Source organism: Bos javanicus, chromosome 6 (genome assembly GCF_032452875.1).
Source record: "Bos javanicus breed banteng chromosome 6, ARS-OSU_banteng_1.0, whole genome shotgun sequence".
NCBI classification, from domain to species: Eukaryota; Metazoa; Chordata; class Mammalia; order Artiodactyla; family Bovidae; genus Bos; species Bos javanicus.
Genome location: NC_083873.1, coordinates 113,140,685 through 113,166,803, shown reverse-complemented (window position 1 = coordinate 113,166,803; position 26,119 = coordinate 113,140,685). Strand labels below are relative to the sequence as shown.

The window sequence follows — 26,119 nt, the reverse complement described above, 5'->3', positions numbered from 1 at the left end:
TGTTCAACCAATGGGAGAGAAAGAGAAAGCTCCATATGCATGAAAACAGAGGCCTATAGTTGTTCAGTATTTCCCTCCCCAGAACGGGTGAGGGAGACTTCAGCACCATCAGAAACTTGTGAGAAAACAGCACAGAGTCCCAGTCACAGCTTAAAGGATGACTGAAATTACAGCATATGTCTCGTCCTGACAGTCCCATTACAGAAGTGGACTGGGAGGAAAGCGGACCAAGGTCTTCAGTGACCACAGAGAAATTTCCCTCAGTTTCCAAAAGAAATGGATGGATTGGCCCTTCACAGTTATTAATACCTGGAGTTCCTCAGGTGTAATTAGGAGGGGAGCTTGTGTGGGGACCCAAGGCACCTTCAGTCACAATTATCTTGAGAGTATGACCCCTGGGGCCTACAACTCAGAGGGAAGTCTCTTCTCCAGTATATTCCTTTGCAGACTAGACATGGAGCCAAAGGCAGCTTAGATGCCTGAGGGCAATCCCGCTTGAGATGTCTGTCCTTTCCACAGTAATAGCAAGCCCATCCCTTTTTACCTGGGTCCCTCCGGGCATTTTGCTCAGGCTGTTTCAGAGCAGGTCTAACAGCCATTGTTGGGGCATCAGTCTTCTGACTGGTTATTTTTTCCTATTTTCCTCCTCATCTTCTCTGCCATAACATACTGTCTGAGCCAGCTGCAACAGTTTTTCTAAAGACTGATTTGGTCCAAACGCCTGTTTTAGTAACTTATGGCAGATATCTGGAGCCGACTGAGTGAGGAATCTATTTTTTAGGACCATTTCTCCATCTGAACTTTCAGGGTCAACATCAGTGAACATGTAGAGAGCCTCCCATAATTATCTAGGAATTTACCAGGAGTTTCCTTCTCTCCCTGTTCTATCTCAGCCAACTTACCATATTTAAAAGTCAGTGAGCACTCACTTGAGTCCTGCAAGAATACATCCAGCAGAGGGAGTCTGTTATGGGAACTGCTTGGCTCCAAGTAGGGAGGAGGGCTATTTCGTGTTCCCACTTTCTCCTTACTTAAGCCATTCTTTGCCAAAAGTAGTAGCTTCCCCCAAAACTCAAGCTCTTGAGTCAGGAGTCAGTGTCTGTCCCAAAACATGTGCTACATCTCGCCAAATAAGGTCATAAGGTAAAGTTAGTCCCATAAAGCCTTCCATGTACCTTTTGGGTCCTCTAAATAGTCTACTGAGACTGAGGCAACCCCTCCTAGAACCCTGCCCTGATTCTCAGCCTGTTCATTTGGGAGCCTCAGATACAGAGGCAAAGTAAGAGAACAGGAGGGAGCTGTAGGTTTCACACCCAAATCTGTACCCTTGGGACACAAGTCTGGAATGTCTCACAGAGAGATAAAGAGCAAGACAGATGGCACTTGTACCCATTTCTCTTGTTTTCTTCAGAACTGGTCTACTTGTAAAACAGTATCATAGTTAAGAGACCCTTCAAATGGCCAGGATTCCCCATCTTTCACAGGATACCATGACCATTCAGTATCCCAGAAGAAGATCAGGCATGTCTTCTTAACCTCTGAGGATCAAACTTCTCCCAGCATTAAAAAAAAAAAAAACATTTTAAAGGAGTCATTCTGGAACTGCTGGCTCCCATCTGTTAGAGAGAAAAAGCGACAACCACAACCATGGTTTTTCCATCAGATGCGTCCTTCCCAGCTCTAGATGGGGCTGTACACAGACTCTCCACCAAAGCGTTCCTTCCCTGGTCAGACTTTGTCAGTCCCTCACCGACGCAGGCATCTCCCTCGTCCCTCTCGGTTCTACCACTGAGGCGGGGTGGAGACGCAGAAGGGGTAGACCTGATAACACCCCAGGCTGCTGTGGTCCCACACCACCAAAACCTGTGTTTATGGGCTCTCTTCTCCGACACCACCCGGGGTGGAGCAGAGGAGTTTTCCCAGAATGTTCCCCAAGCCAGGGCTCCAGGGGAGCATCCAGCGTTCACATGCCTGTGTGCCTTCCTGAGTACAGTCCTGTCTGCAGTAGAAGCAGTGAGTCATAAAGGGCAAACGTCAGCCAAGATATCCTATCTGAGTGTAACCAGGCCAGTATATGCATACCCAAGAGGTGGTGGGGGGTTGGCCAGAGATTAGATTATATTGGGGGAAAACCCTTGGGGAACTGGAATCAATGGCATATCAAATATGGGACTTTCTGCAGTCACCCTGATTTCTGCTCCTATGGGGTGGCTTTTAAATCATGCATTAAGATGTGAATAGACCAATGATTCTGGGAAGAAGTCCTAATATTAGCATCTACTTCACAACCCTTCCTTGCCTATTAGGTGGCATCTCAGCCCTGGAGAAGGGCACGGGGCCCTGAGGGAGTGCAGAAACTTATCTCTTTGCAGAAGGACACGGCTTTCTCTATGAAACATTTGGGGTCCGGCCGCAGATCTCCTGGCAGGTGGACCCGTTTGGTGCATCCTCCACGACCCCCACCCTCTTTGCCCTGGCGGGCTTCAATGCCCACGTCATCTCCAGGATCGACTACGACCTGAAGGAGGCCATGCAGGATAACCGGGTGAGTGGTGAGCCACATCTACTCATCCACTTTCTCACCATCAGAACTGAAAAAAGCAGCTGTGCCTTTAGGGATGGTGATGAGCTCCCCGTGTCTGGGGACATTCAAGTAGAGTTACAGACAGCCTGGCTGGCAGGTCCTGGCAAAGAGTCCTGCCCTAAAGAGGGCCCGATGAAGGTGCAGACAGGCGGCGTCTGGAGGGCTGATTCCTCCACCTCTTGTGGCTTTGGGAAGTCAGGGGGGACCATGAGGAGGAGGCAGCAGAGGGGGATCTTGACCTGAACCCCTGAGAGCAGGGGGGGCGGCGAGGAGACTCAGGCAGGGCCTGGGTGGGTTGGGGAGCCGGCAGCCGTGTCGCCCCTGTGCCCTCACTCCCTTCCCTCTGGGTTTTTCAGCAGCTGCAGTTCGTGTGGCGAGGGTCCAGATCCCTGTCGGCACAGCGGGAAATCTTCACACACGTCCTAGATCAGTTCGGCTACTGCTCGTGAGCACCTGCCTCGGGCCAGTCCCCGTCCCAGCTCCCTCCCTGGACCACCTCAGCCACGCCCCTCATGGCCGGCCCTGAGGGCACGCACTGAGCACCCATCTTACAGAAAGAATAACTGAGGCCTGGACCTCCAGCCAAGGTCCCGCGGTAGCAGCTGTAGGGCAGCTGGAGTGGCTCAGGCGATTGAGTCAAGACTTCCAAGTTCTGGCACCAGCCCTCCTGTGGGTTGTCTGGAGGGAGGCCGTGGGTCCAGTCCCCTCTGCCCTCTGTTCCTGGGAGGCCATGGGTGGGGGCTGAGCCCCCATGAGTAGGGGAGGTGGGATGAAGTAGCAGCTGAGAGATGAAGGAAGGGGGACTCACTAGCAAGTTCTGGGTGCTCTGTAGGATCAGGGTGAGGTGCCCAAGTGCCCACAGGGCTCATACGGGGCATCTTCTGTCCACAAAGCTCTCATCTACCCACCACCGCACTGTCCACCCCCTGACGGGAGACAGCGGCCTCGATGCTCTGGCCTGCCTGAGCCCTGCCCGCCTCCCCGACCTGGTGCTGCTGCCATGTTCAGGGCAGGACCCCCTAATGCTCCTCTCTCTCTTAGTGAGGGATTTAACTGGGATGGCGAAGCCATCTTCCCAGGTACATCCCTGGAAGACATGTACCTCCAAATGCAAACCCCTGTCACGGAGGACAGCATCACAAACTTTACCATTCTCCTGGTGAATAATGTGTTTACTCGAGCCACCTGGTTCCGGACACCACACGTCCTCTGGCCCTGGGTAAGTTAGGGTCCCTGGCCCTGGTTCCTCAACTCTGTGCAGGTACTGCTCTCTTCGGTCTGACCCCAGCACTTGGCTCCAGCCAGGATTGTGTGTCCACCTCTAACCATTCCAGTGTCCATCCAGGCAATGGGTCACCCAGCCCTGGCTCAGTCCTCCTTCCCTGCACCCTCACCCAGTCTACCAGCTTCTTCCCCCTCCCTGGATCATCCACACAGTCTCCGCCTCCAAGGCAGCCCTTGCTTTACACAGGCTCCAGCTCCTCCCCAGCTCTCCCCTCCTTTCCCCTTCTCAATGCTGGGAGCAGAGGCCTCGGCCTGAATCCTGGCTCCCTACTCAGGGGCTGTGAGACTTGGGACCCTCTGAGCCTCACTTTCCTGAATTGTGAAATGGGCGTGATGACAGGACCTGCTGCATTGGCTGAATCTGTCTTATCATGAAAGGCACCCTCACGGGACAGTGCTGGACACCAGTCAACATAGTTGTCGAAGCTAAACGGGGCGGAGCACCTGCTGTGCTCCCAGAGGAGAGAGCTAGTGAGCCCCGTGGAGGCTTCAGTCCACCATGGGGAGAGCGGGGCGGTCGTGCAGACGAAGAGATGCTATCCCTGTGCAGGCTGGGCTTGCACCCAGAAGGGCTGGGCATTGCTTCTGTCCCCTGGCTGCAGGGATGTGACAGGCAGTTCTTCAACGCCTCGCTGCAATTCGCCAACATGGACATTTTAATGGATTACATCAATAGTCACACACTGGAGTTCAATTTATCAATGGAGTATGCCACGCTTGGCGACTACTTCCGGGCTGTGCACTCTGACCAAGTCGCCTGGCAGGTCCGAGACCACCGCGACTTCCTGCCCTATTCGTCGGGTAGGAGCCTCTGGGGGTAGAGGGGGATTCGGTGCAAGGGAGATGTCACCAAAGCAGTGGCATGTGGTTTCCCAGTCTCCTCAGCTCTGCCAGTGGAGCCCACAGGGCCACTGGTGCACAGACAGCCCTACCTCACCCATCTGCCTAACGTGGATTGCCTAGGGTGTGGACAAATACAGGCGAGCTCAGTGCTGTCCACTGTTCCTTTGCCAGTTCCTTTCTTTCACAGGAGAGGCTTGAGTGATGTCCAGAGGCAGCCATGGTTCCCAGCGGGGCACTGGCGGGGGTTGGTCATGCCCCTTGGGGACTTCGTCACGCCATGACCTTGGTGTCCAGGGTGAGGAGAGTGGTTTCACGGATCTCAGCTCCCAACGGCCCTGCCAGTCTGCTCCCATGGACAACCAGAGGGACCTGGTGGAAGGCATGCCTCTCCAGACCCTAATTTTCTTCAGAGGCACACGGGGCAGCCAGCACTCCAGCCCTTCCATTCTGTGTCCTGACTTCTGGGCCCTCATCCCTCTACATCCTCCTCTGAAGTCCTCCAGGGCCCCTCCCACAGGCCATCCCAGGGGCCCAGGTGCTCACTGGGATTCTTTCCTCGTCACAGTCCTTCAGCACTTGGGCCTCTCCAGTCCTGCCCCAGCCCAGCCTGACCCTGCCAGCTGCCCAGGCCTTCCAGGGATCTCATACCATTGCTGATCTGGCTGGACCAGGAACCCTGAGATCACCCGCTGGCCTAGGCTGTGTCCCTGGGGACCCAGGCAGATCCATGCTGATCTATTCTTCCTCAGCATTTCCCAAGTGGGGTTCAGGGGCCTCTAAGGGCAGGCCCTCCCACCGACTCCTGGCCTTTCCCTCCTAGACATGCATCACGCCTGGACTGGATTCTATGCCTCCCGAAGTGGGCTCAAGGCACTGGCGAGGCGAGCCAGCAGTCTGCTGTACGCTGGGGAGTCCATGTTCACACGCTACGTGCTGTTGGCTCCCCACCCATACCTGGACCCAGCCTGGGGCCTGCAGCAGCTCCAGCAGCTCCGCTGGGCAGTCTCTGAGGTAACACAATGCCTCCCAGAGACAGGACAGGATTGGCTATTCCGGGGCTGTGTGTTTCTCCCTCCCTAGGTCAGCACACCTCCCTGTCCCTCGTCACTACAGGACTCTTTTACAGATGAGAACACTGAGGTCGCCTTTGGTCACAAGACCATGCATGATGAAGCTGCCCCAAGGCTAGGACCATGGCCTGCCAGGGTCCAGCTGTGGTTCAGTAAGATTTAAAACCAGACTGCCCCAGAGCAGAAAGGGCAAAGTGGAGCAGCATTGGTGTCCAACAATCCTGGCTGGATTCAAATCTCAGCTCAGCTCTATGAGCTCAGGATTTCCCTCTCTGAGCTCTAATTTCCTCGTTGAAAAATGAGAACTACATGCTCACTCAGGACACTAATGGGACAGTTGGATGTGATAATACACATATGCTGGTGGGCTCTGTGGCCGACACAAAGGAAGTTGTTTATAAATCTCCATCTTTCTTTTTCCCCACTGTGCAGGAGGGAAACTGAGACCCAAGATCTCCTATAACTTGTCTCCTCTCCAGTCAGAAATGGGCCACACGGCCCATGAGATTCATACTCACTAAAGGGAATTGCTGGCGGACCAATCATTGTGCAGGGTGTGATGGGATTGATTTTAGCATCCATCAGGGTGGGCAGACACGTGGCTTCACCTCATGGGGACTCAAGTTTCCCTTCTGGGAAGAGGAGACCATCCATCCTACATGGTGCAGATGAGTACCAGGCCATGTGTGGGGCTTGTCTGAAGCAGGTTATCAGCACTTATGGGATGACAGGGTCACAGAGGGTAGCTGGGCAGGGTCCTTTCCAGAAGTCTGTTTCTGTCCAGCATCAGGGACACAGCTATGTGTTTTCCCAAGGTCAACAACACTTGGACAAGATCATCAGCCGCTCTAGCCTCAGATTCCTCTTCTGTAAAGAGGAAGGACGGAGAAGGCAATGGCACCCCACTCCAGTACTTTTGCCTAGAAAATCCCATGGATGGAGGAGCCTGGTAGGCTGCAGCCCATGGGGTCGCTAGAGTCGGACACGACTGAGTGACTTCACTTTCACTTTTCACTTTCATGCACTGGAGAAGGAAATGGCAACCCACTCCAGTGTCCTTGCCTGGAGAATCCCAGGGATGGGGGAGCCTGGTGGGCTGCCGTTTATGGGGTCCCACAGAGTCAGACACAACTAAAGAGATGCAGCAGCAAAGAGGGAGGAATCCCCAATTCTCCAGCAGCACCTACTGAGAGGGAAGCGGAGTCAGGCCCCTGTGGGCATCAGGACAGCAGGTGCTGAGCAGAGGCTGGCCTGACCCCACTCTTGTCCTGCTCCTGTGGGGATCCAGGTCCAGCACCATGATGCCATCACCGGAACTCATGTCCCAAATGTGGGTGACATGTTTGTGGAGCACCTGAGCACCGGGATGCAGGGGGTGCACAAGCGGATGGCCTCCGTCACCCAGGACAGGTCTCCAGCGCACTCAGGTAAGCGAGGCCCCTGGGGGCACAGTGGGCCATGGCAGGTGTCCGCCCCAGTCTGGGAAGAGAGCCTGAGGGTCAGGGGACGGGCTAGGACACCTGAGCTTCAGACTCGAGTCCCGTCCAGGGGAGGCTCTCATTTTGGCATAAGCTGGGCAGTTGGCTTAAAGCTCAACATTCAGAAAACAAAGATCATGGCATCCGGTCCCATCACTTCATGGGAAATAGATGGGGAAACAGTGGAAACAGTATCAGACTTTATTTTTCTGGGCTCCAAATCACGGCAGATGGTGACTGCAGCCATGAAATTAAAAGATGCTTACTCCTTGGAAGGAAAGTTATGACCAATCTAGATAGCATATTCAAAAGCAGAGACATTACTTTGCCAACAAAGGTTCATCTAGTCAAGGCTATGATTTTTCCTGTGGTCATGTATGGCTGTGAGAGTTGGACTGTGAAGAAGGCTGAGCACCGAAGAATTGATGCTTTTGAACTGTGGTGTTGGAGAAGACTCTTGAGAGTCCCTTGGACTGCAAGGAGATCCAACCTGTCCATTCTGAAGGAGATCAGCCCTGGGATTTCTTTGGAAGGAATGATGCTAAAGCTGAAACTCCAGTACTTTGGCCACCTCATGCGAAGAGTTGACTCATTGGAAAAGACTCTGATGCTGGGAGGGATTGGGGGCAAGAGGAGAAGGGGACGACAGAGGCTGAGATGGCTGGATGGCATCATTGACTCGATGGACGTGAGTCTGAGTGAACTCCGGGAGTTGGTGATGGACAGGGAGGCCTGGCGCGCTGCGATTCATGGGGCCGCAAAGAGTCGGACACGACTGAGCGACTGATCTGATCTCATCTGATTTGGGCAGGTGACTTCACTTCACTGAGCCGTTTCCTCTCTGTGACTGAGGAAGGCCTAATTCCTGCCTCCAACTAGAGGCAGGAAAAAATGGTAATGCAGTGTGGATGTTGCCAAGCACACTGCTTGCACAATTCAGTGTAAAACCTCACACATCCTGAAAGCTGGAGTGTTACTGTCCTCCCTTCATAGCTGAGGGCACACATGGAACAGAGATCGTGGAGCTGCCCAGGGTCACACAGGGAGGACGGTCCCCACACCCCTGAGCAGCCCAGGGTCACACAGGGAGGACGGTCCCCACACCCCTGAGCCGCCCAGGGTCACACAGGGAGGACGGTCCCCACACCCCTGAGCAGCCCAGGGTCACACAGGGAGGGACGGTCCCCATACCCCTGAGCTGCCCAGGGTCACACAGGGAGGATGGTCCCCATACCCCTGAGCTGCCCAGGGTCACACAGGGAGGACGGTCCCCATAACCCCTGAGCTGCCCACCTCCGCAGACAGGATGTATGCGTTCTTTTGACATTGTGGGCTTCACAGGTAGAGGATGAGTGGTCACCTCATTTTCCTGGAGCTGAGGGGATTCACCCCTGCAAATCCTGGGCAATCAGAGATAGGTGTCTTCCCTGCAGGAGCATGTGGCCCGCCCACCCTCCCAGGATCCGCACTCACCCTGCTCTCTCTCACTGTGCTCTCCCCACTCTGCCTCACCCCTCACCTGCCCAGCTCTGCCCTCTTCTCTGTGTACAGTCCCATCTTACCTTCAGACACTGGAAGGGGCCGGGGTCAGGAGTGCAGCAGACTGGAATCCTGTCCACAGGGACTGGGGTCGGGAGGGGATGATGGACATAGAAAGGGAGGTAGAACGGGGTCCTTCCAGTGTCTGGTGAGTCCAGCCATTCCCATGAGCTCAGGGGGGCAGCTTCCCAAGGAAGGGGCAGGTGGAGACCCCAGAAAGACATCCAGCCATGGGAACTGCATGGGCAGAGGCCGGGGACTGGACAGTGTGTGCAGTGTTCATGGATCTGGGAGTCACTGGACGTGGTCATAGATGGTCACCTGGGGTTGGGGGTAGAGCAGAAAGAGAGTCCAGGTTCATACCAAAGAGGGCTCCACTGCTGACCTTGGTGACTGACCTTGACTCTCCAAGCTCCAGAGAATTGTCTGTACATTGCCAGCTCTCCAGCTTTGGCGCCAGGCCGTAGGGCGTGGGTCACCTTGGACACCTAAGCCTTGGCTCTAGGCCTCAGTCTTCTCACCAGTAATGCTGGCTGAAAAGTAGAGATGAGTGAGGAGCTCAAGGACCCTCATCTCTAGGGCATGCTCCCCCATCCCGCCTGGGAATCAGGACCCAGCTTGAACAGATGAGGAGGGGGTTGGACATCAGAGCCCATGTGTCTGTCTGTCCTTCCCCTGGGCCTCTGCAGAGCTCGTCTCACCTGCCTCGGATTCTCTTGTTCCGAGGGGCACCAGGGGTGAAGGTTGGGTCAGGTACAGCAGTAGATCCTATTCTCTGTATGCAGGCCCGGAGCCTGGGGGACACTTTGCAGTGATCTACAACCCGCTGGCCTGGACGGTCACCACCATCATCACCCTGACTGTGGACTTCCCCAAAGTCAGCATCACAGACGAGTCAGGCCTCCCTGTGCCTGCACAGGTAAGGGGCACATCCCATCTGTGGTGCATGCCCTGTTGCTGCCCTTGCTCTGCACGGGGCCCCCAGAAGTGGGCATCTAAGCGGAAGATGTGATACGCTGCCCTGACTGTGAGGAGTGTCCTAAGGGTGAGTCACCATCAGGGTCAGTGGATCCACCCAGTGGACTGACCCTTCCCTTTGCGTATCTGAGTTGACCAGAATCCGCCTGTAATGCAGAGCCACAAGAAACACGGGTTCGATACCTGGTCGGGAATATCCACTGCATGAGCGCATGGTAACCCACTCCAGTACTCTTGACTGGAGAATCCCATGGGCAGAGAGCCTGGCGGGCTACAGTCCATGGGGTCACCAAGAGTCAGACAACACTGAGGTGACTTGGTGTATAAGTATATATGACCCTGTATAATTTCTACTTCCCATGCAGAAGCCAGCAATAGTCTTCACTGTTCATCTTTATGGAGGTGCTGTCGTAGGCGCAGGCCCCAGCTATGACACCCACATCCTGTGTGGTCCCTGCTCATCTCCTTCCCAGACCTGGAGCTAGACTTGATTATAGAGGTGACCCTCCTGTTCCCAAGCCAGCCCTTCCTTGGGGAGCTGGATCGAGTAATGCCATTAGTCAGCCATTCAGCAAACACTCCTGAAAGCCTGTGCTGGGCTTGGTCCCAGATGAGTGCTCATCCCTGGACTCGGGAGCCATCCTGGGATTCAAGGAGCAGACACAGAAATGGACAGTTAAGGCCTGGGGTAATGACCAGGCAGCCAGGGCAGTGATCCTTAGCTGAGAGAGAGGGGGACAATTCCTCTATATCAGGGTCAGGGGAGGGAAGGGTGTTGGGTGGAGTAGACCCAACATGGAACATCTCCCTTCCCCACCCAAAGGCACCACCCACCAAGCCGAAATGCTCTTTCTTAAATACTACTGAACACCTAGTATGTGTCAGGCGTTACTCTAGGCACTGGAGGAACTTTAATAACCAAGTAGACAAAAGTTCCTGCACTCGGGGGGCTCCTATTCCAGTGGGGGATCCAGGCAAGAAGAAAATCAGAAAGTATAGGAGTGACAGATGACAATTGTGGTGGAGGAAAAGATCAGGACAGGTTAGGGGTGTGGGGTGCGGATGGGTATCTCCTTTAGTTCAGAGAAAGGCCAGGCTGGAGCCTGCAAGGAGCCACATGGGCTTGCTCATAGCCCCCCAAACCCTCCCACAAGACCCAGAAATGACACTTGCTCTCTAGAGACTGAAGAACCTCCTGCATGGACCCAGTGTCCTCATCCAATTCCCTTCCCTGAATCAGATGACGTGGAGCTAGAGAAAAGCTTGCAGGGTGACCTGGAAACCTCCCTCCTTGGAAAAATCAGAGGATTAAGAGACAAGGGAGCCCCCTCTAAAGAGGTGGAACACTGTGAGCAGTCTCAGAGGCAGGAACAGGAGGGAGTGTGGGAGGAGGGCAGGTGGTTTGCAGCCCCAGTAGAGAAGGAGGAAGAAGGGAGAGGAGATTGGACCCAGTTGAGCAGGGAGGGTGCAGGAGGGGAGCCCAGCTCAGCCCAGTGTTGGATGACCAGCTGTCTCTGTGTCAAGCAAGCACTCCATCTACCAGGTGTGTAAACCCAGGATTTCCGAGGAGACTGAGGCACCTTCCATCCCTGACATCCATCATTCATCCCATCCTTCGGGTCTTGCAGGTCCAGCGCTCGAAGGAGATGCCCTCTGCCTATGACCTGCACGTGCTGACCACGATCCCGGGACTCAGTTACCGGCACTACAGCATCCGGCCCAGCAGGAGTTCCCAGGAGGAAACGGGGGAGCCTGAGCCCTTTGTGGCCATAACCACGCAGTTTGGAGGCCGACTCAGGAGATACGGTGGGCAGGTGGGCGGGAGCCTGGTGCCTGTGAAAAATGACTGCTACATCGTCTTCCTGGACCTGGACACCAACCTGATGCACAGTGTCTGGGAGAGGTGAGGTGCAGTCATTGCTGCCTCTGAGTCCAGGAGGACCCTGGGACCTGGGCATGTAATGCCCTACTTGGATCTCCATTTCCTCAGCCAAGGCCGAGGGTGTGATGGTGAAGCTCCCTGTAGTGCATCGAGCTCTATTCCTAAGTGTGTGAGTCTAGGCCAGGACACAGAAGCAGCCAGGACCTACAGGATCCAGCAGAGGTGGTCAGGGGGAGAGTGTGGGGAGCAGCAGAAATGGGGTGCAGCCCCAGAACGTTCTGAGTCTCCCTGGTCAGGCTGGGAAAGGTGCAGTCAGCACTGTGGACTTAGGCTCCATCATGGCTCAGGACCCACACATCTTTCACCTTGATCAAGCCCTGGTGACTCGAACCTCCTTTCTGTCTCTCAAGACTGGCCTACACTGACGTATCATGCAATGAGATTATACCATATGGGGTCCTTGGCAGGCTCCCTTCTTTCAATTCTTGTCATGTTTCCAACTTTCAGGCATGTTGCAGGGTCAATGAGACCCCTCATTCTTCTTGCAGACACAATAACATTCTGTTGTACAGATAGACCACTTTCGTCCTGTTGAAGGGTCTCTGTTCATCCCTGGCTCCTGGCTGGCATCTCCATGGAGCCTCTGTGAGCCTGGTTCCAGCATGAGGATGACATGTTTTCTGTCATGATGACACGGCTTTCTCTTTCCTCTGTTTGCAGGCAGAGTAACCGAAAGGTATATGTGACCCAGCAGTTCATGGAGTATCACGCAAATAGTGATGTCTGGCAAGGCCCCGTTTCAGACAATTATGTGTTCACACCCAGTGGTACAGCAGAGCCAGCGTGGGAAGCTGTGAGGATGGAGATCGTGGAGGGGCCGCTGGTGACTGAGATCCGGCAGTACTTCTACAGGTGAGGGCGGCCCCCTGGTTGTGCTCAGCATATGGAGGTGCTCACAGGCAGATGAATGGGGAAATGAGGGCCCATTATGCTTCAGACACCCAGCTCCTGGACCTGGGCTTGGCACACGGTCCTTCCTCCACGGAAGTTCGATGAAGTCATGAGCTGGTCCACTCTGCAGTCCAGTCTCTGCAGTCCTGCTCTGCTTGCCTGCACTGTGTCACCTTGGTGGTACCTTAGTCTAGAGGCGGGACAGGAGCCCATGGTGACAGTGAAAACACAGGAGAGCAGTTCTTGTGTTTTCATTAGCAGGACAGACAGAGCCCCCAGGCATCGCTGGGTGCCCAGAACCTTCAGGGAACCGGGTCCCTCCTGTTCTATTGCCCAAGCAGTCTCCCCACCCCGCTGGCTGCAGGAAGGATGGAGGGAGGGAAACAGAAGGAGAGGAAGGAAGAAACGAGAAGGGCGGGGCATCCAGAAGGCTTCCCAGGCTTGACCTACCTCTCCTGCTTCTCCTCCAGGGAGGTGAACGACAGTGAGCCCACGTTCACCGTCTACTCCCGGCTGGCCCGTGGATCCCAGGGCTCTGACGGGGTGCTGCTCTGCCATCACATAGAGCAGGAGTACCGGGTGGGCCCCTTGGAGCTGAACCGCGAGGCCATCCTGAGGACAAGCACCAAGCTGAACACAGGGCGGGTCCTCTACTCGGACAACAACGGCTACCAGATGCAGCGCAGGCCGTACAGGAACTACAAGAACAACACCATCGCTCGGGTATGCCCTGAGCTGTCCTGGAGTGTGGCTGCTGTAGACCCAATCTTGATGGCCATTTTCCAGAAAGCAGGAGAGTTCCCTTAGGTCCAGAGCGTCTCCAGAGCCCCGCTGCCCTGAGTCTGCCCCTGGGGCCTGTGGCCAGGCTTGTTCAGACCAGGTGTCAGAGCTCTGGGGCCACCATGGATGAGCTGTGTCCCTGAGGTCCCTTATGTGCACCACAGGTCCTGCTCGGTCAGATGGATGACCGACTGGAGGTTGCTTGAGTATTAAGCACGTGGTACCTGTCTAGGCCTGAACGGGGTGTGACCCTCCTTGGCTGCTCAGAGCAGTGCCTCAGCCTGTCTTCCAGGGAGAGCGGATTAGGGGCTGAACTCCAAAATCAATCAGCTCCCAGGGTCTCACCCTCCGGAGGCATGACCTTGGGCGAGTCCCTGGGTGTCCCTGGGCCTCGGTGCTCTCCTGGGAAGAGAGCGACCTCCCCCTGAGCTGTGCTGAGGCCTGGGATGATCAGGGGCAGCACAGCGCTGGGTGCCTCCTGAGCCTTCCTCTAGTCAGTTGTGTCTTCTTCCAGAGGGACCCGGAGAAGGGGGTGTGGCTCCTCCCTGCTCTGTCTTCCTTGAGCTTCTGTCAGTTCATCTCTACAGCTGGTCTTCACACACTGTGCCCTGGGCTCCAGAGGGTCCAGGGCTACCAGCCCCGGGCATCTTCCTCCAAAACAGGAAAGGGCAGGGCTGTGCGAGTGTTTTCCAACCCAGACACCAACCTCTCTCTATTTGGGAACCCCTGGCTTGGGGCCATCTCAGGCTGGACTGGCACAAATGCCTCATTGTCTCCCTGCACCAGGGGGACCTTTTGGGCACATTTCACATATGGGGAAACTGAGGCTTGGGCAGGCTGGGCCCCCAGGGCATAAGGTCAGGAAGCAGTGGAGCTGGATTGAATCCCAGTGTGTTCATCTCACAAGTCAGAGCCCCTCCCATCAGTACTGTGCCACCCTGGACTGCTGCTGTGCCCATGCAGGAGGCTGCCTGGGGCCAGAGGGAGACCCCAGACCTGCTGGCTGACCTGGCCTCTCCACCACCAGCCTGCCAATGTTTCTGTCCACAGAATTACTACCCCATGGTGCAATCAGCCTTCATCCAGGACAGACGAAGCAGGCTGGTGCTACTGTCTGATCAGGCGCATGGCGTCTCCAGCCAAAGGAACGGGCAGGTGGAGGTAGGAGGAGGCCCCGCTGGTCACTCTTGGGGACCCCAGGGCCCAGGCAGGCCAGTCAGACAGTTGTCCCCTGCAGGTCATGCTCCACCGCCGGCTGGTGAACAACAATCCGGGAAACATCGCTGTTGACCTCACACTGAATGACACCTCGGTCGTCCACCCAGTGTTCTGGCTCCTGCTGGGCTCCAGGGCCCTCATCAGTGGCCTGCGCCAGAGGAGCGGGCTGGTGCTGCAGCACCGGCCCATCGTGATGCTCAGAAAGATGAACGGTAAGGTGGGGGTCCTTTCACTTCACCCGCCATCACTGCCCCCAGGGGAGCCCACCTTCCCAGGGATGGGGCTGAGCTCATATTGATAGCTCAGGGTGAATGATGTTGATTTGTGATCTTGAAGAAGAAGATTTAGCTTTGGAATCAGGGCCCAGGCTTGATCACTCAGACCTTTTGTGTAGCTGAAGCTTCATCACACTGAAAAATGACAGAGAAAGCCTCTGACGTAGATGTCAGAAGGCGGAGGGGGAGAACCCCACCTGGTAGTCATATCAAGCCTTTATACATTTTTACCAGACCCACTCCCACAAGTGACATCTTAAATAGAACCAACAAGAGAGAGGTCTTACCAGACTGACTGCCACAAGTAAGTCTTAAGATAAGATTAGTCAGAAGGTACTTCTTAAGAAGGAGAAACATGTCCTGGAGCATGATACTTTTTTATTGTATAATCATGAGTGTAGAGTTTAAAGAAAAACATACTCTTGAGCAAGATGAGTTGTTTTGTTGTGTAATCATTAGCTCTGGGCTTAAAGAAAGTTAGTCTTAAAGATTGCTGTCATAACACCTCACAGTTTAAGTAAAAACATCTTTTGGGTCTAAGACAAAGAAATGTAGAAAAAAAAAGTTTGTCCATTTCTTCTCCTCCAGGACCCTGGACCGCTTATCTCTCAGTACCTGCTAGGATCTGGGCTACTTCGGGGTAGGAAGGGACCAGAGTCCTCACATCCAGGCCCCTCATTTTAAATGTGGGCAACCTGAGGTGCACAGAGGTTCAGTGACTCATTCCAGGTCATACAGCTAGTAGGTTCACAGCTGGGACTTACTGCAATGCCCTTCTTACCTCTGTTCCCTCAATCTCCTCTATTTCCTTCTATGAGGACACTTTCTACTTCTTCCTGTGATATATGTCACCATTCAGGTCTGGTTGCTCAGCATTTAAGAGACCGGCTTTATCTGAATTAAGTGCATTGTCACCAAGTGAGGGTGATTCTATTCTATGTCCTGATCTGCAAGTTTTATGAGTTGCCTCTCCTGAAGCTTCTATAAATTTCCTTCACTACAGTTGGGTAGCATAACTAAATAGTTGAACATGAAATAGTTTAAACAATGAGTGCGTTTGAAAGTATTTGAAGATGCTACTATAGAGAATCTTTCAAATTTTAGAGACATAAACACAAAGTGTGTATTTGTCATTCTCTTTACAGGCATACCTCAACATATATGCATTGCTTTTCTTTCTTTTTTTTTTTTTTTTGAGTATTGAAGATACTGCATTGTTTACAAATTGAAGGTTTGCTGCATCTTGCATGCAGCACGTTCATCTGCACTGCTTGTTCAACAGCATTTGCTCAGTTCACACCAATGTATCACATTTTGCTATTTCCCACAGTATTCAAATATTTTTCATTATTACTATAATTGCCACAGGATTAGTGATCTTTGTCATTGTTCTTGCAGAAAGATTGCTAATCACTGAAGTCTCACCTGAGGTAACTTTTTTTTTTAACAAGAAAGCTTTTAAAATCTAATGTATATATAAACTGTTTCTCTTAGACATAATGCTACTGCACACAATAGATTATAGTAAAGTGTAAACATAAGTTTTATATGCACTATGAAACCAAGATACTCCTGTCTGGCTTTATTACAATATTTGACTTATTTCAGTGGATGGAGTCAAACCCACATTGACTCCAAATGTTGCCTGTAATCCTTAACCTGTTTCCTATTTCTCATCACTTGCAGAAGTTCTGATGAGGGCGTGATTTTAGGTTTTCCCTGTTTGAGATTTAGGCTAGACTTCCACAAGGCATTAGAAGAAGGCGGGTGGTAGCTGACGCACTCACTGAGCATTCGCTGAATGCCTGGCACGCTGCAGACTGCTCCTGCGCTTGACCCAGCTCTCGTCCTGAAGAACTTCTCAGGGGCTCTGCTGGGGAACAAGTCACGGGATCCAGCTTCAGGGTGACGGGGAATTAGAGGCCACGAGAGACCTGATGTCTGTACCTTTGGTGGAGTTTGCAACCCCAGACGGGGTGGTGTACAGTGATCAACTTTAAGAGATAACAGTTGATATTCTCTTGTTTGGAAGTAAAGAGACTGAAGCGGCAGGTACTTGAGCCGGACGTGGGGAAGCAAGTGGAATGGAAGGATGAGCTGGACAAGAGGCTGGGGCAGGAGGGAGACAGGGTAGCTCTGGGCCTCTTGGGAGCAGGTGGTCATGTCCATCTCTTTTGGGACTGTCAGGAGCTGCCGGCCCAGCCACGCCTGTGTCCAGGGGCAGATTCCGAGGAGAGAGACGGGTTTGGCCAGCTGGGCTGGGATTGCTCCTGTGGCAGTCAGTGGTTCCTTCCTGGCAGCAAAGAGGATGTTGCCGTGGTGACAAAGCTCCATGGCTGTGGTCTGCTCCATCCACGGTCCCGTCCATGGCTGTGGCCAGCTCCATCCACGGTCCCGTCCATGGCTGTGGCCAGCTCCATCCACGGTCCCGTCCATGGCTGTGGCCAGCTCCATCCACGGTCCCGTCCATGGCTGTGGTCAGCTCCATCCCAGGTTCAGCCCTGGGCTCTTCCACCTGCACAGAGAGAAACCAAAGGTGTGAGACGGAGCCAGAGGAGCCCCTTTATTCTGGGGCAGACGCACCTGAGGGAAGGGTAGCGTGTATTGCTTCCTCGGGTGCTGGGCCCTTCACGCGCTGTCCACCCTCTCTTTCCGTTACCTGAGCGTCACTGTCTGCAGACCTTGTTTGTCCTCTTGTCTGGGAGGTGACTGTGAACAGCTCTGGGACCAAAGGAACTGAGACGCCTGTGTCAAGGGCCGAAATCCCAGGAAGGGCTCTGATTGGCCCTGATCGAATCACATGACCCAAGCCTGACCAATCACTGAGGCCTGGGAACTGTAAAGAGATGGCGGCTCCAGCTGGAGCCCAGAGTTGAACAAAGCATCTCCTGGGAGAGAAGGGCTGAGTCCGTCTGGGCAGAGGCAGTGCCAGATGACAGCACGGGAGCTGGTGTCTGAGACCTTGTTCACAGAGCAGGTCTCTGTAAACTCCCTGCAAGTTCTGGAAGAAATGGCGTCTTCTCTCTTGGCCTATCTCCCAGTCTGCTGTTTGAACCGGTTGGACCAGAGATTCAAGGCAGGCTGGGGCTTTTGCACCAACAAGTCCTTCAGGCTGCCTGCCATGTGGGCCACAGGTGGGAGGGAGTGGTATCAGATGAAGTGGGGGATTTAGTGTGGCAAGCTGTGAGTGTCTGGAGGAGAGTTGGGCCCAAAGCCTCCCCTTGTTGTCCATCTGCCTTTCAGAGATTGCCCCGCGTGGGTCAGGCTCCAGGCAGCAAGAGGCTGTGACGCTGCCCCCAAGTGTCCACCTGCAAATCCTCAGCATCCCCGGCTGGAAGTACAGCTCAAACCACACAGAGCACCTGCAGACTCTCCAGAAAGGTGTGGCAGGTGTTCAGATGTCCAGACTCACTCCTGCCTCCACATGTCAGCCCGGTCCTCCAGCCCATCACTGAACAGAGGGGCTCTCCTCAGAGTCGTCCAGGCTCTGTGAGGTCCTGCTTTTTCCAAGGTCTTCTCCTGGAGCCTCAGACACCGTTGTCCTGCCTGTATTTTGGGCTCAGGCATGACTTTGATGAGGTTCTGTTCGTACCTTGAAAATGATTCTAATGTCAGGCACTGCGGATAGAGCCATGGATGACACAGGAAACATCCCTGGGCTTGGGGGGCCTCTGTCTACAGAGGGAAGCAGGCAGTTCATCAGAGAGCAATGACAGTGATCTGAGGAAGGTCCCAGCTGGGCATCACTGAGGGCTTCCTGGTGGAGGCAACACCTTCTAGAAATGAATAGGTGCTGTACCCCTTACCTGCCCCTTTAGGCTCTGAGCAGTTCCCGTGCCCCAGCTACTGCTGTGTCCCCAAAGCCGCACTCAGGGCTTAGGATGTTCCCATATAAATGTCAGCCCAGACAGACAGCCCGACAGCCCAGAACAGAAAGAAGTCAAGGCCAGATGTTATCTTTATGCCTGATAAACTGGATCTTTGAAAGAATGGCTCACGCCTGCAGCCACGTGGCTTCCTGACCCTGACCTCCAGCATCCCTGCACCACTGCCCACCTGACACATCTGATGGGGTGGACGGGGTTCCCAGCAGCAGTAGAGTCATTTGGCTCCAAAGTGTGTGTGTATGTGTGTGTGTGTGTGTGTGTGTGTGTGTGTGTGTATGGCCAAGCCACTGAGAAAGCACTTCCTGGAGGCTGCTTGTACTGAAGTAAGGGAGACATGGGCTGGGCCAAGCAAGACCCTCTTCCCAGGGAGTAAGAAGCTGAGCGAGGGGAGCACTGGGGATGGCAGGAGGGCCGCCTGCCTCCCCAGGAACAAACAACCCCCGTATCGTCATCACCTGCATCACCATTGCCATCATCTCCAGCATCATTTTCCAGTGGCAGAAATCCTTCCCTGATTCTCGAGCTCCAGTCCCTAAACCCATCACCTGAATGGAGACAAGAGACTTTGCAGACCTCTTATGCTGCAGTAACAAGGAGCCCACACGCTCTCTGTCCTCACACAGCACGGTTCATTTCGACCCCTTGCTCTGTGGGATCAGCAGGGTGGCCCTTCTCATTCGTTCTCCAACGTCCAGAGATGGAGGCTCTATTACGACACGTTTCCTAGGTCCTGGTGGCATGACCTGACACATTACCTTTGCAATGGTGACTCATCTTCAGGGTTACAAGGCCACACTCCCCTTCACAGGGGAAGGGCAGGGAGAATCTTCCAGAGAACAGGAGGCTGGAGGGACAGGCCCAATGAGGGCCTCACTAGTGAATAAGAACAAAGTCTTGCAGACTTCAGCAACGGCCCCAGTGTGGGCGGTGGGGGGCAGTAGCCTTGGCTGCACCTGGGGTGGATCCTCCCCCTCCTTCTTTATGCACACCAGCTGTGTGTCTGGGAAAGTGCCTGCCCCTCTCTGAGCCTTGTTTGGCTCATCTGCCAAGTGGGGCTGTGTTAGCTGCCTCCAAGGGACGGTGAAGATGTGAAAAGGAGGTGAGAGTGTGAAGAGCCAGGCCAAGACTGTGTCCTCATGCCACCTTCCTTCTGTCCCCAAGACCGAGAGCACGAGGCCAAGGCAGACCTTCGCCGTGTCCTGCTGCGGCTCCAGCACCTGTATGAGGTGGACCAGGACCCCGTGCTGTCTCGGCCTGTGACGGTGAACCTGCAGGTCACCTGCGCCTCCCGTGTCCCGCTCCGACATCACTGAGTCAGGCCCCAGGAGGAGGCACCCTTGGGAGACAAACCCTGGTGCCTGGGTGTTTGCTGGGGCGGCCCCACCTGCCTGCCACCTGCTGGGAGTGCTGATCCAGCCAGCCCTGGGGGCTCAGCTCCTCCTAGCCTCAGTTCCTCATCTGTAAAATGGGACTGCCCCTCCTCCCATGGGGACTTGCACTACAATGAATGTGGGGGATCCTGTCCCTGGGCCCTGGTGTGGCCGCCCTTCTTCGTCGGGTTCTCTGCTCAGATCTGTGGTCCAGGTGCTCAGCCCTCCCTGTGCTCTGTCCTGCAGTCTGTGCTGCGGGGACTGGGCTCCGTGGTGTCCGTGGAGGAGCGCTCACTCACAGGGACCTGGGACGTGAGCGAGATGCGCCGCTGGACCTGGAGCTCGCAGGACCCTCACGGCCACAGAGGTTTGGGCACCCTGGTCCTGACCCCGCCTCGGGTAACCAGGCTGACCCCCAGACAGACTCCAGCTCTTCCTCTAAGGCCTGTGTGACCTGGAGCTGGCCGTCCGTCTCTGGGTCTCAGTCTTCCTGAATCAGCCACAGAAGGTTATACTCTAGGCTTCAGGTCAGTCTCCATGTGCCAGAGCTCCAGACAGGTTGTGTGTGTGTGTGCATGCACTTGTGCGTCCAAGACCACAACCCTCTGCGGCCTTGAGTGAGCCCCAAACTTTAGGTGCACCCCTAGGTGTTCTGACGGTTGCCCTGCTGTGCGTTATGCTGCACACAACAGACTGCTTGCCTGGGAATGTTTGCCTCTGCTGTTCCTTCTGCCTGGAAAGCACTTGCCCCTTTATCTGGGCCTCCCCTGACTCGTGCCCCAGGTCCAGGGCTGAGTCAGGAGCCTCCCTTGCTCTCCCCTCTCCCTCACTTTGCTCTGTCCCATTTATCTCCTTTTTTTGTCTACTGCACACAGCATAGTCTGGCTGCGTAGGTAGGCACTTAGTCAATGTATGATAGACAGATGGATAAAGGGGTGGTTTGATAGAAAAAAAGATGGAATGAAGGAAAAAAAGTAGATGGATGATGGACAGGTAAATGGTTGAGTGATGGATGGATGGAAAGAGGAAGGAAGGAAGGAAGGAAAGAGAATGCGTGAAGGATGAATGAAAGGAGGGAAAATGGATGGAACATGGACTGTTGTGTAGATGGAGGTTGAACAGATGGATAGGAGGATGCAGGATGGAGGGCCGTATGAAAGGATGGAAGAGTGTGTGGTGGATGGTGGATGGATGGATGGATAGAGGGATGGATGCAGGAGCAAGTTTCATCCCAAGGAGGAAGCCTAAACCCCAGGCTGTGTCTAAGGACAGCCCATTGAGATCAAGGGCAGGGCCCCCTCATGGCCTCAGTGAGAAGGCTCTTATGCACACATACGGGGCCACAACCCATGGAGAAACAAGGCCAGGCAGGCCCAGAGCCCCCGGTACATGCCTTGACTTTGCTGTGCCCTCAGGGGAGGCCAGAAATGCGAGGCCCCCCAGCAGTGCGGTCCTGTCAAGAGGGGTCAGCTGAGGGCTGCATCCACAGTGGGAGCCACAGACGCAACAGGAGCCGTGTTGCCAGGGGGATGCCGGGAGGAGGGGACCTGGGGAAGCAGGTGGTCCAGAGGCCGTGCTGGACTGACCCTCTCTGCTTCCAGGCAACTCCAGTCGGCCCTCGCCACCGCCAGGAGGCCCCAAGGTCACCATCTACCCAAAGGAGATCCGGACATTCTTCATTCACTTTCAAGAGTAGTGAGTCCTTGGGAGATTCTTGGTCCCAGGACACAGGAAAGCAGCCTAGAGGGATGAGGGGAAAGCTGCCAATCTGGAGGGCTAACAGCAGGAAATGGATGGGTGGGGGGTGTTCTGACTTCTTAAATAAAATTGCATTAAGGACCTGTGTCTTCCCCTGCCCACTGGAGCCAGCCCTCTCTCTCCTCTCCTATCACAGACAGTAGCTTCACACATGCTCACACTCAGGCTTCACTTGCAAGAGTCAAAGCCACGAAGTTCTCCCAAAGACAGAAGGAATAATCCACAGGGATACCAAGATGCATCTGCCTGCATCCTGCCAGATCTCAGCAAGTCCCCCAGTGTTAACACTGGCCCTGCTGTGTCCTGGGCACCTTCATGGGCTCATCGCAGGGTGGAGACGCCCCTGCTGTGGAGGAATATGCCTAAGATATATGGGAGGGAGCTACAGCGCTGGCCTACTGACCCGGATGTGTGATGCCAAGCTCTGTGTCCAATCTCATACTCTTGTCCTGGCCCCTGGGCGCACCTGCCCTACAGGAAGTTCCTACAGCTCAGGCCACTAAAAGATGGAAGGAAATCATGTAGCAAGTGAAACACGGAAAACCCAGTGTAAGGATTAATATTAAAGATCCCACTGGTGTCATAATTTCAGGACCACGAACAGCAGCCGCCTCAGGACTCTGTGCTTCTGGTGACCATTATGAGACAGAGCAGGACACGGAGGGGGTCTGGAGCTGGTGGGTACCCTCAGAAAGGGTTGGCACAGGAAGGGGAGAAGAAGAGATGGCAGGAGCAGATGACCATATGAAAGCGTGTCAATGCCGTGCAGTTGTGTCCTCTGTGCCCGGGTTCTGCACTGGGGTTGCCTGCCTTGGTATGAAGCCCATTTTATGCAAGACAAGCTGAACGGGAATGGGTAGAGAGGAAGGTTCTCAAACTGTGGATGTTTGACTCTGCCCTGAGAAACTTTTCCTTCTCCCCAGCCCCCAAATGCCCTCTGTTGGGGGCAGAGCTGTCTGAACTCCCCTGCTCCCCAGGGATGCCCTATAGAGCTGGACAAAGCCCTGGAAGCCAGCTCCAAGGAGGAAAGTGGAGCTGCTCCCCGTGTGATCCTGACATGAATGGAGGACTGACCTTCTGATTCCAGCTGCCTCACCCAATGCGGAACAATAACCTGCCCTCTGGACACTAAAGACCCTAAACTGCAGGAGTGGATGGACTTGAATACCCTGCCTACCCATCTCCCAGCCCCAGAGCGAGATTAGAGGAGAGATGGCCAGGGAGAGGGAACAGGTGGAGTTATAAGAGAGGAAGCCAGAGCAGAGAGAGAGAAAGAGCCGGCAAGACCCAGCCTTGCCCTGGCTTTCCTCCCACAACATGGCCCAGGACCAGCCATCTCCCCAGCACCCTGTGCCCTCCACCCCTCCCGGAGGAAGCCCTCCAGGCTCCTCCAAGCACATCCAAACCACCAGAGCAGATTCTCCTGTGGGCAGAGCCACCACGGCCAAGTCCTGTCTCCCCACAAGGACATCCTGGGGGCAGCACAACTCTTGCCCCTCACCTCCAGCACAGAGCCTGGCACAGAGTCAGGGTTCAGTGGCTGTTAACTGATGGAAACTTGAGAATGGGGTGCAGGGCAGCCTTGCAGCCTGGGGTGGGGTCCACCTGCTGTGTATGAGGAGAGTTATCTCTGTGGTCAGGCACTGGGGGGGCACTTACATCTCCAACAGCTTAGTATCCAAACCACCCTATGGACAGACCTACGAGTGCCCACTGTCCAGGTCAGGGCCCGGGGCTCTGAGTCAGGCTGTCGGGAGGTGTGCAGGTCCTGCTCCAGGGGGGAGGGACTCGCCCACACAGCAGGTGGAGGTGGAGTTGGGAGGAGCTGCTGAGCTGAGCTTTATATGCTGTGCTGTGGGCATCACCCATGTCGTCCATGGTAGAAGGGGGACAGCCATGTCCATGACAGTTACACCCCTGAGTTATTTTCCTCAAAAGATCAGGAGGTCCTGCTTTGTTCCTGGAGCTGATCCAGCAAAGGACATAATGGACATGAAGCCTGTCTGGTGGGTGAGGAGGGTGTGGACGAAGCACACAGCTTAATACAGAATAATATTCTTCAGTAAATGCTATGGAGGCGGGATGGGAGGCCCAGAGAAAATCTCTCACAGATGAAAAGACATAAAGGAGGAATAGCACCCTGCCAGACAGGAAGTGGGGGAAGATGCTTCCCAGCAGAGGGAGCAGCACCTCAAAGGCCCTGACCTGGGAAAGGGCTCGACCTGTAGGGAGGCCCTGACCCTGCAGCTGTGGTGATGGGTGGACAGCGCTCCTTTCAGGCCAGGAGCAGAGGCCAGGACTCAGCAGAGGAAAAGGGTCGTGAGTATGGGGGGCAGTGGGCCTTCCAGCAGCTTCAGGGTGGACTGAGCAGAAGAGTGGGTGGGAGGTGAGGCCAGAAAGGCAGGGGGGACATGTGCTGGAGGGCCCAGGTGCAGGCTTCAGGTCAGGCTCCCAGAGGGCAGACACGGGAGCTAAGGAAGGCTGGAGCTAGAGGATGCCAGGCCCTGCTGCTGTGGGGAGCGCTTGGCACTGGGTGCAGCCCAGGCAGTCTGCCCATGAGGGCATCCTGAGCCCCAGGCTGGTCACACGCCCTAGAGGACAGACAGCGACATGTCCCCAAGAACACACGGAAGTGGTGCTGGTGGGTCCATCATGTGGACTCCCACGCAGCACAGGGTAAGGTCGGGCTGTTCCTTCTCTGGAACACCCAGCACAAGGCACGCTTCACGCTCTCACGATTCACTATGGCCCAGATCAGGAAGAGGTCACAGGCCACGTGCCCACGTGTGACACTGGGGACAAGCTGGCACTGCTGCGGGGTCCTGCCAGGACCATGTGTTCTCATGGTGCCCGGGCTCAGCGTGCAGGTCATGGTGCATCTCGTTGGAGCTGAACACATGTGCAAGGGCCCTTTTACGTGACAACACTTTGCTGCCAGGAACCAAGGTCACGTGTCCCAGAACCGCAAGTAGCCTCTTCCGCTGGACCACTGGGCATGACAGAGCCTGACCAGAAAGAGCCGCTCCTGTGCTGTAGCCTGTCCCTGCAAGGAAATGCTACCTTCTCCTGAAGTGTGTTAGTCACTCAGTCATGTCTGACTCTGTGTGATCCAAAGGACGGTAGCCCACCAGGCTCCCCTGTCCATGGAATTCTCAAGACAAGAATACTGGAGTGAGTAGCCATTCCCTTCTCGAGGGGATCTTCCCTATCCAGGGATTGAACCCAGGTCTCCTGGCTTGCAGGCGGATTCTTTACCATCTGAGCCACCTACTGGTTACGAACCTGCCTGCCAATGCCAGGGATATAAGCGATTCAAGTTAGATCCCTGGGTTGGATAGATACCCTAAAGAGGGCATGGCAACACACTCCAGTATTCTTGTCTGGAGAGTCCCATGGACAGAGGACTGGAGTCTATAGGGTCCCCAAGAATTGGACTTGACTAAAGCGATTTAGTAAGCCACCAGTGAAGGACAGCCAGCCTCGAGGCTCTTACAGAAGCTGCCCTAACTCTCTGGGAGTCTTCTGGTCTCCAGATCTGTGAGATAATACATGTCTGCTGTTTAAGACCCTCAATGGAAGGAAGGTGCAGGTCAGGTCAGGTCAGGTCAGGTGGGTACCAGGGAGGGGATGGGAGAGAGAGGATGGAGACCTGCTTGGAGACCGTGTTCTCCAGATGTGTATGCTGGAGGAGAGGAAAAGATGGCCAGAAGGGAAAGTGAGTCTCAGGTCTGGCAGCGATATGAAGAGCCACTCAGGCATTTGGGCATCAGACAGAAGAGCCCACTCCCTTGCTCCTGAGCGAGGGTACGGAGACCCCCTGGCAACACTCTGGCTCCTGCAGGTGCATCACTGCGCCCGCCGTCCTCCAGGAAGGAGGCCCTGTGGTTGTCATCTCGCGTGCATTCCCTCAGGGCCCAGCTCCTCTAAGGGCATCCCATTTTACAGGTGGGCTGCCGAGACCCAGAGAGCTTAGTCTTCTTGCCAAGGTCACTAGCCCTGATCCAGACTTAATTTTGAGTTTCAGGCCTTCTTGCTCCTCCACTAGTTGTGCAACCTGGGGTTCAGTTCAGTTCAGTTGCTCAGTCGTGTCCAACTCTTTGCGACCCCATGAATTGCAGCACGCCAGGCCTCCCTGTCCATCACCAACTCCCGGAGTTCACCCAAACTCATGTCCATTGAGTCAGTGATGCCATCCAGCCATCTCATCCTCTGTCATCCCCTT

At 54.8% G+C, this 26,119-nt stretch overlaps 1 protein-coding gene across 1 annotated transcript in view; it reads left to right on the top strand.

Moving 5' to 3' along the window:
* Positions 1-21,850, top strand: part of LOC133249893 (epididymis-specific alpha-mannosidase-like) — a 42,038-nt gene extending 20,188 nt beyond the window's left edge. The window contains exons 4-19 of the mRNA XM_061420907.1: positions 2,373-2,545; positions 2,941-3,029; positions 3,626-3,803; positions 4,471-4,669; positions 5,532-5,722; positions 7,070-7,208; positions 9,584-9,717; positions 11,405-11,679; positions 12,379-12,570; positions 13,080-13,332; positions 14,440-14,550; positions 14,627-14,819; positions 18,126-18,263; positions 19,931-20,043; positions 20,386-20,506; positions 21,741-21,850. Of these exons, the coding sequence (XP_061276891.1) occupies positions 2,373-2,545; positions 2,941-3,029; positions 3,626-3,803; positions 4,471-4,669; positions 5,532-5,722; positions 7,070-7,208; positions 9,584-9,717; positions 11,405-11,679; positions 12,379-12,570; positions 13,080-13,332; positions 14,440-14,550; positions 14,627-14,819; positions 18,126-18,263; positions 19,931-20,043; positions 20,386-20,506; positions 21,741-21,835 (2,594 nt within the window). The 3' untranslated portion in view covers positions 21,836-21,850. The remainder of the gene's footprint in view (positions 1-2,372; positions 2,546-2,940; positions 3,030-3,625; positions 3,804-4,470; positions 4,670-5,531; positions 5,723-7,069; positions 7,209-9,583; positions 9,718-11,404; positions 11,680-12,378; positions 12,571-13,079; positions 13,333-14,439; positions 14,551-14,626; positions 14,820-18,125; positions 18,264-19,930; positions 20,044-20,385; positions 20,507-21,740) is intronic.
* Positions 21,851-26,119: the final 4,269 nt, after the last annotated feature.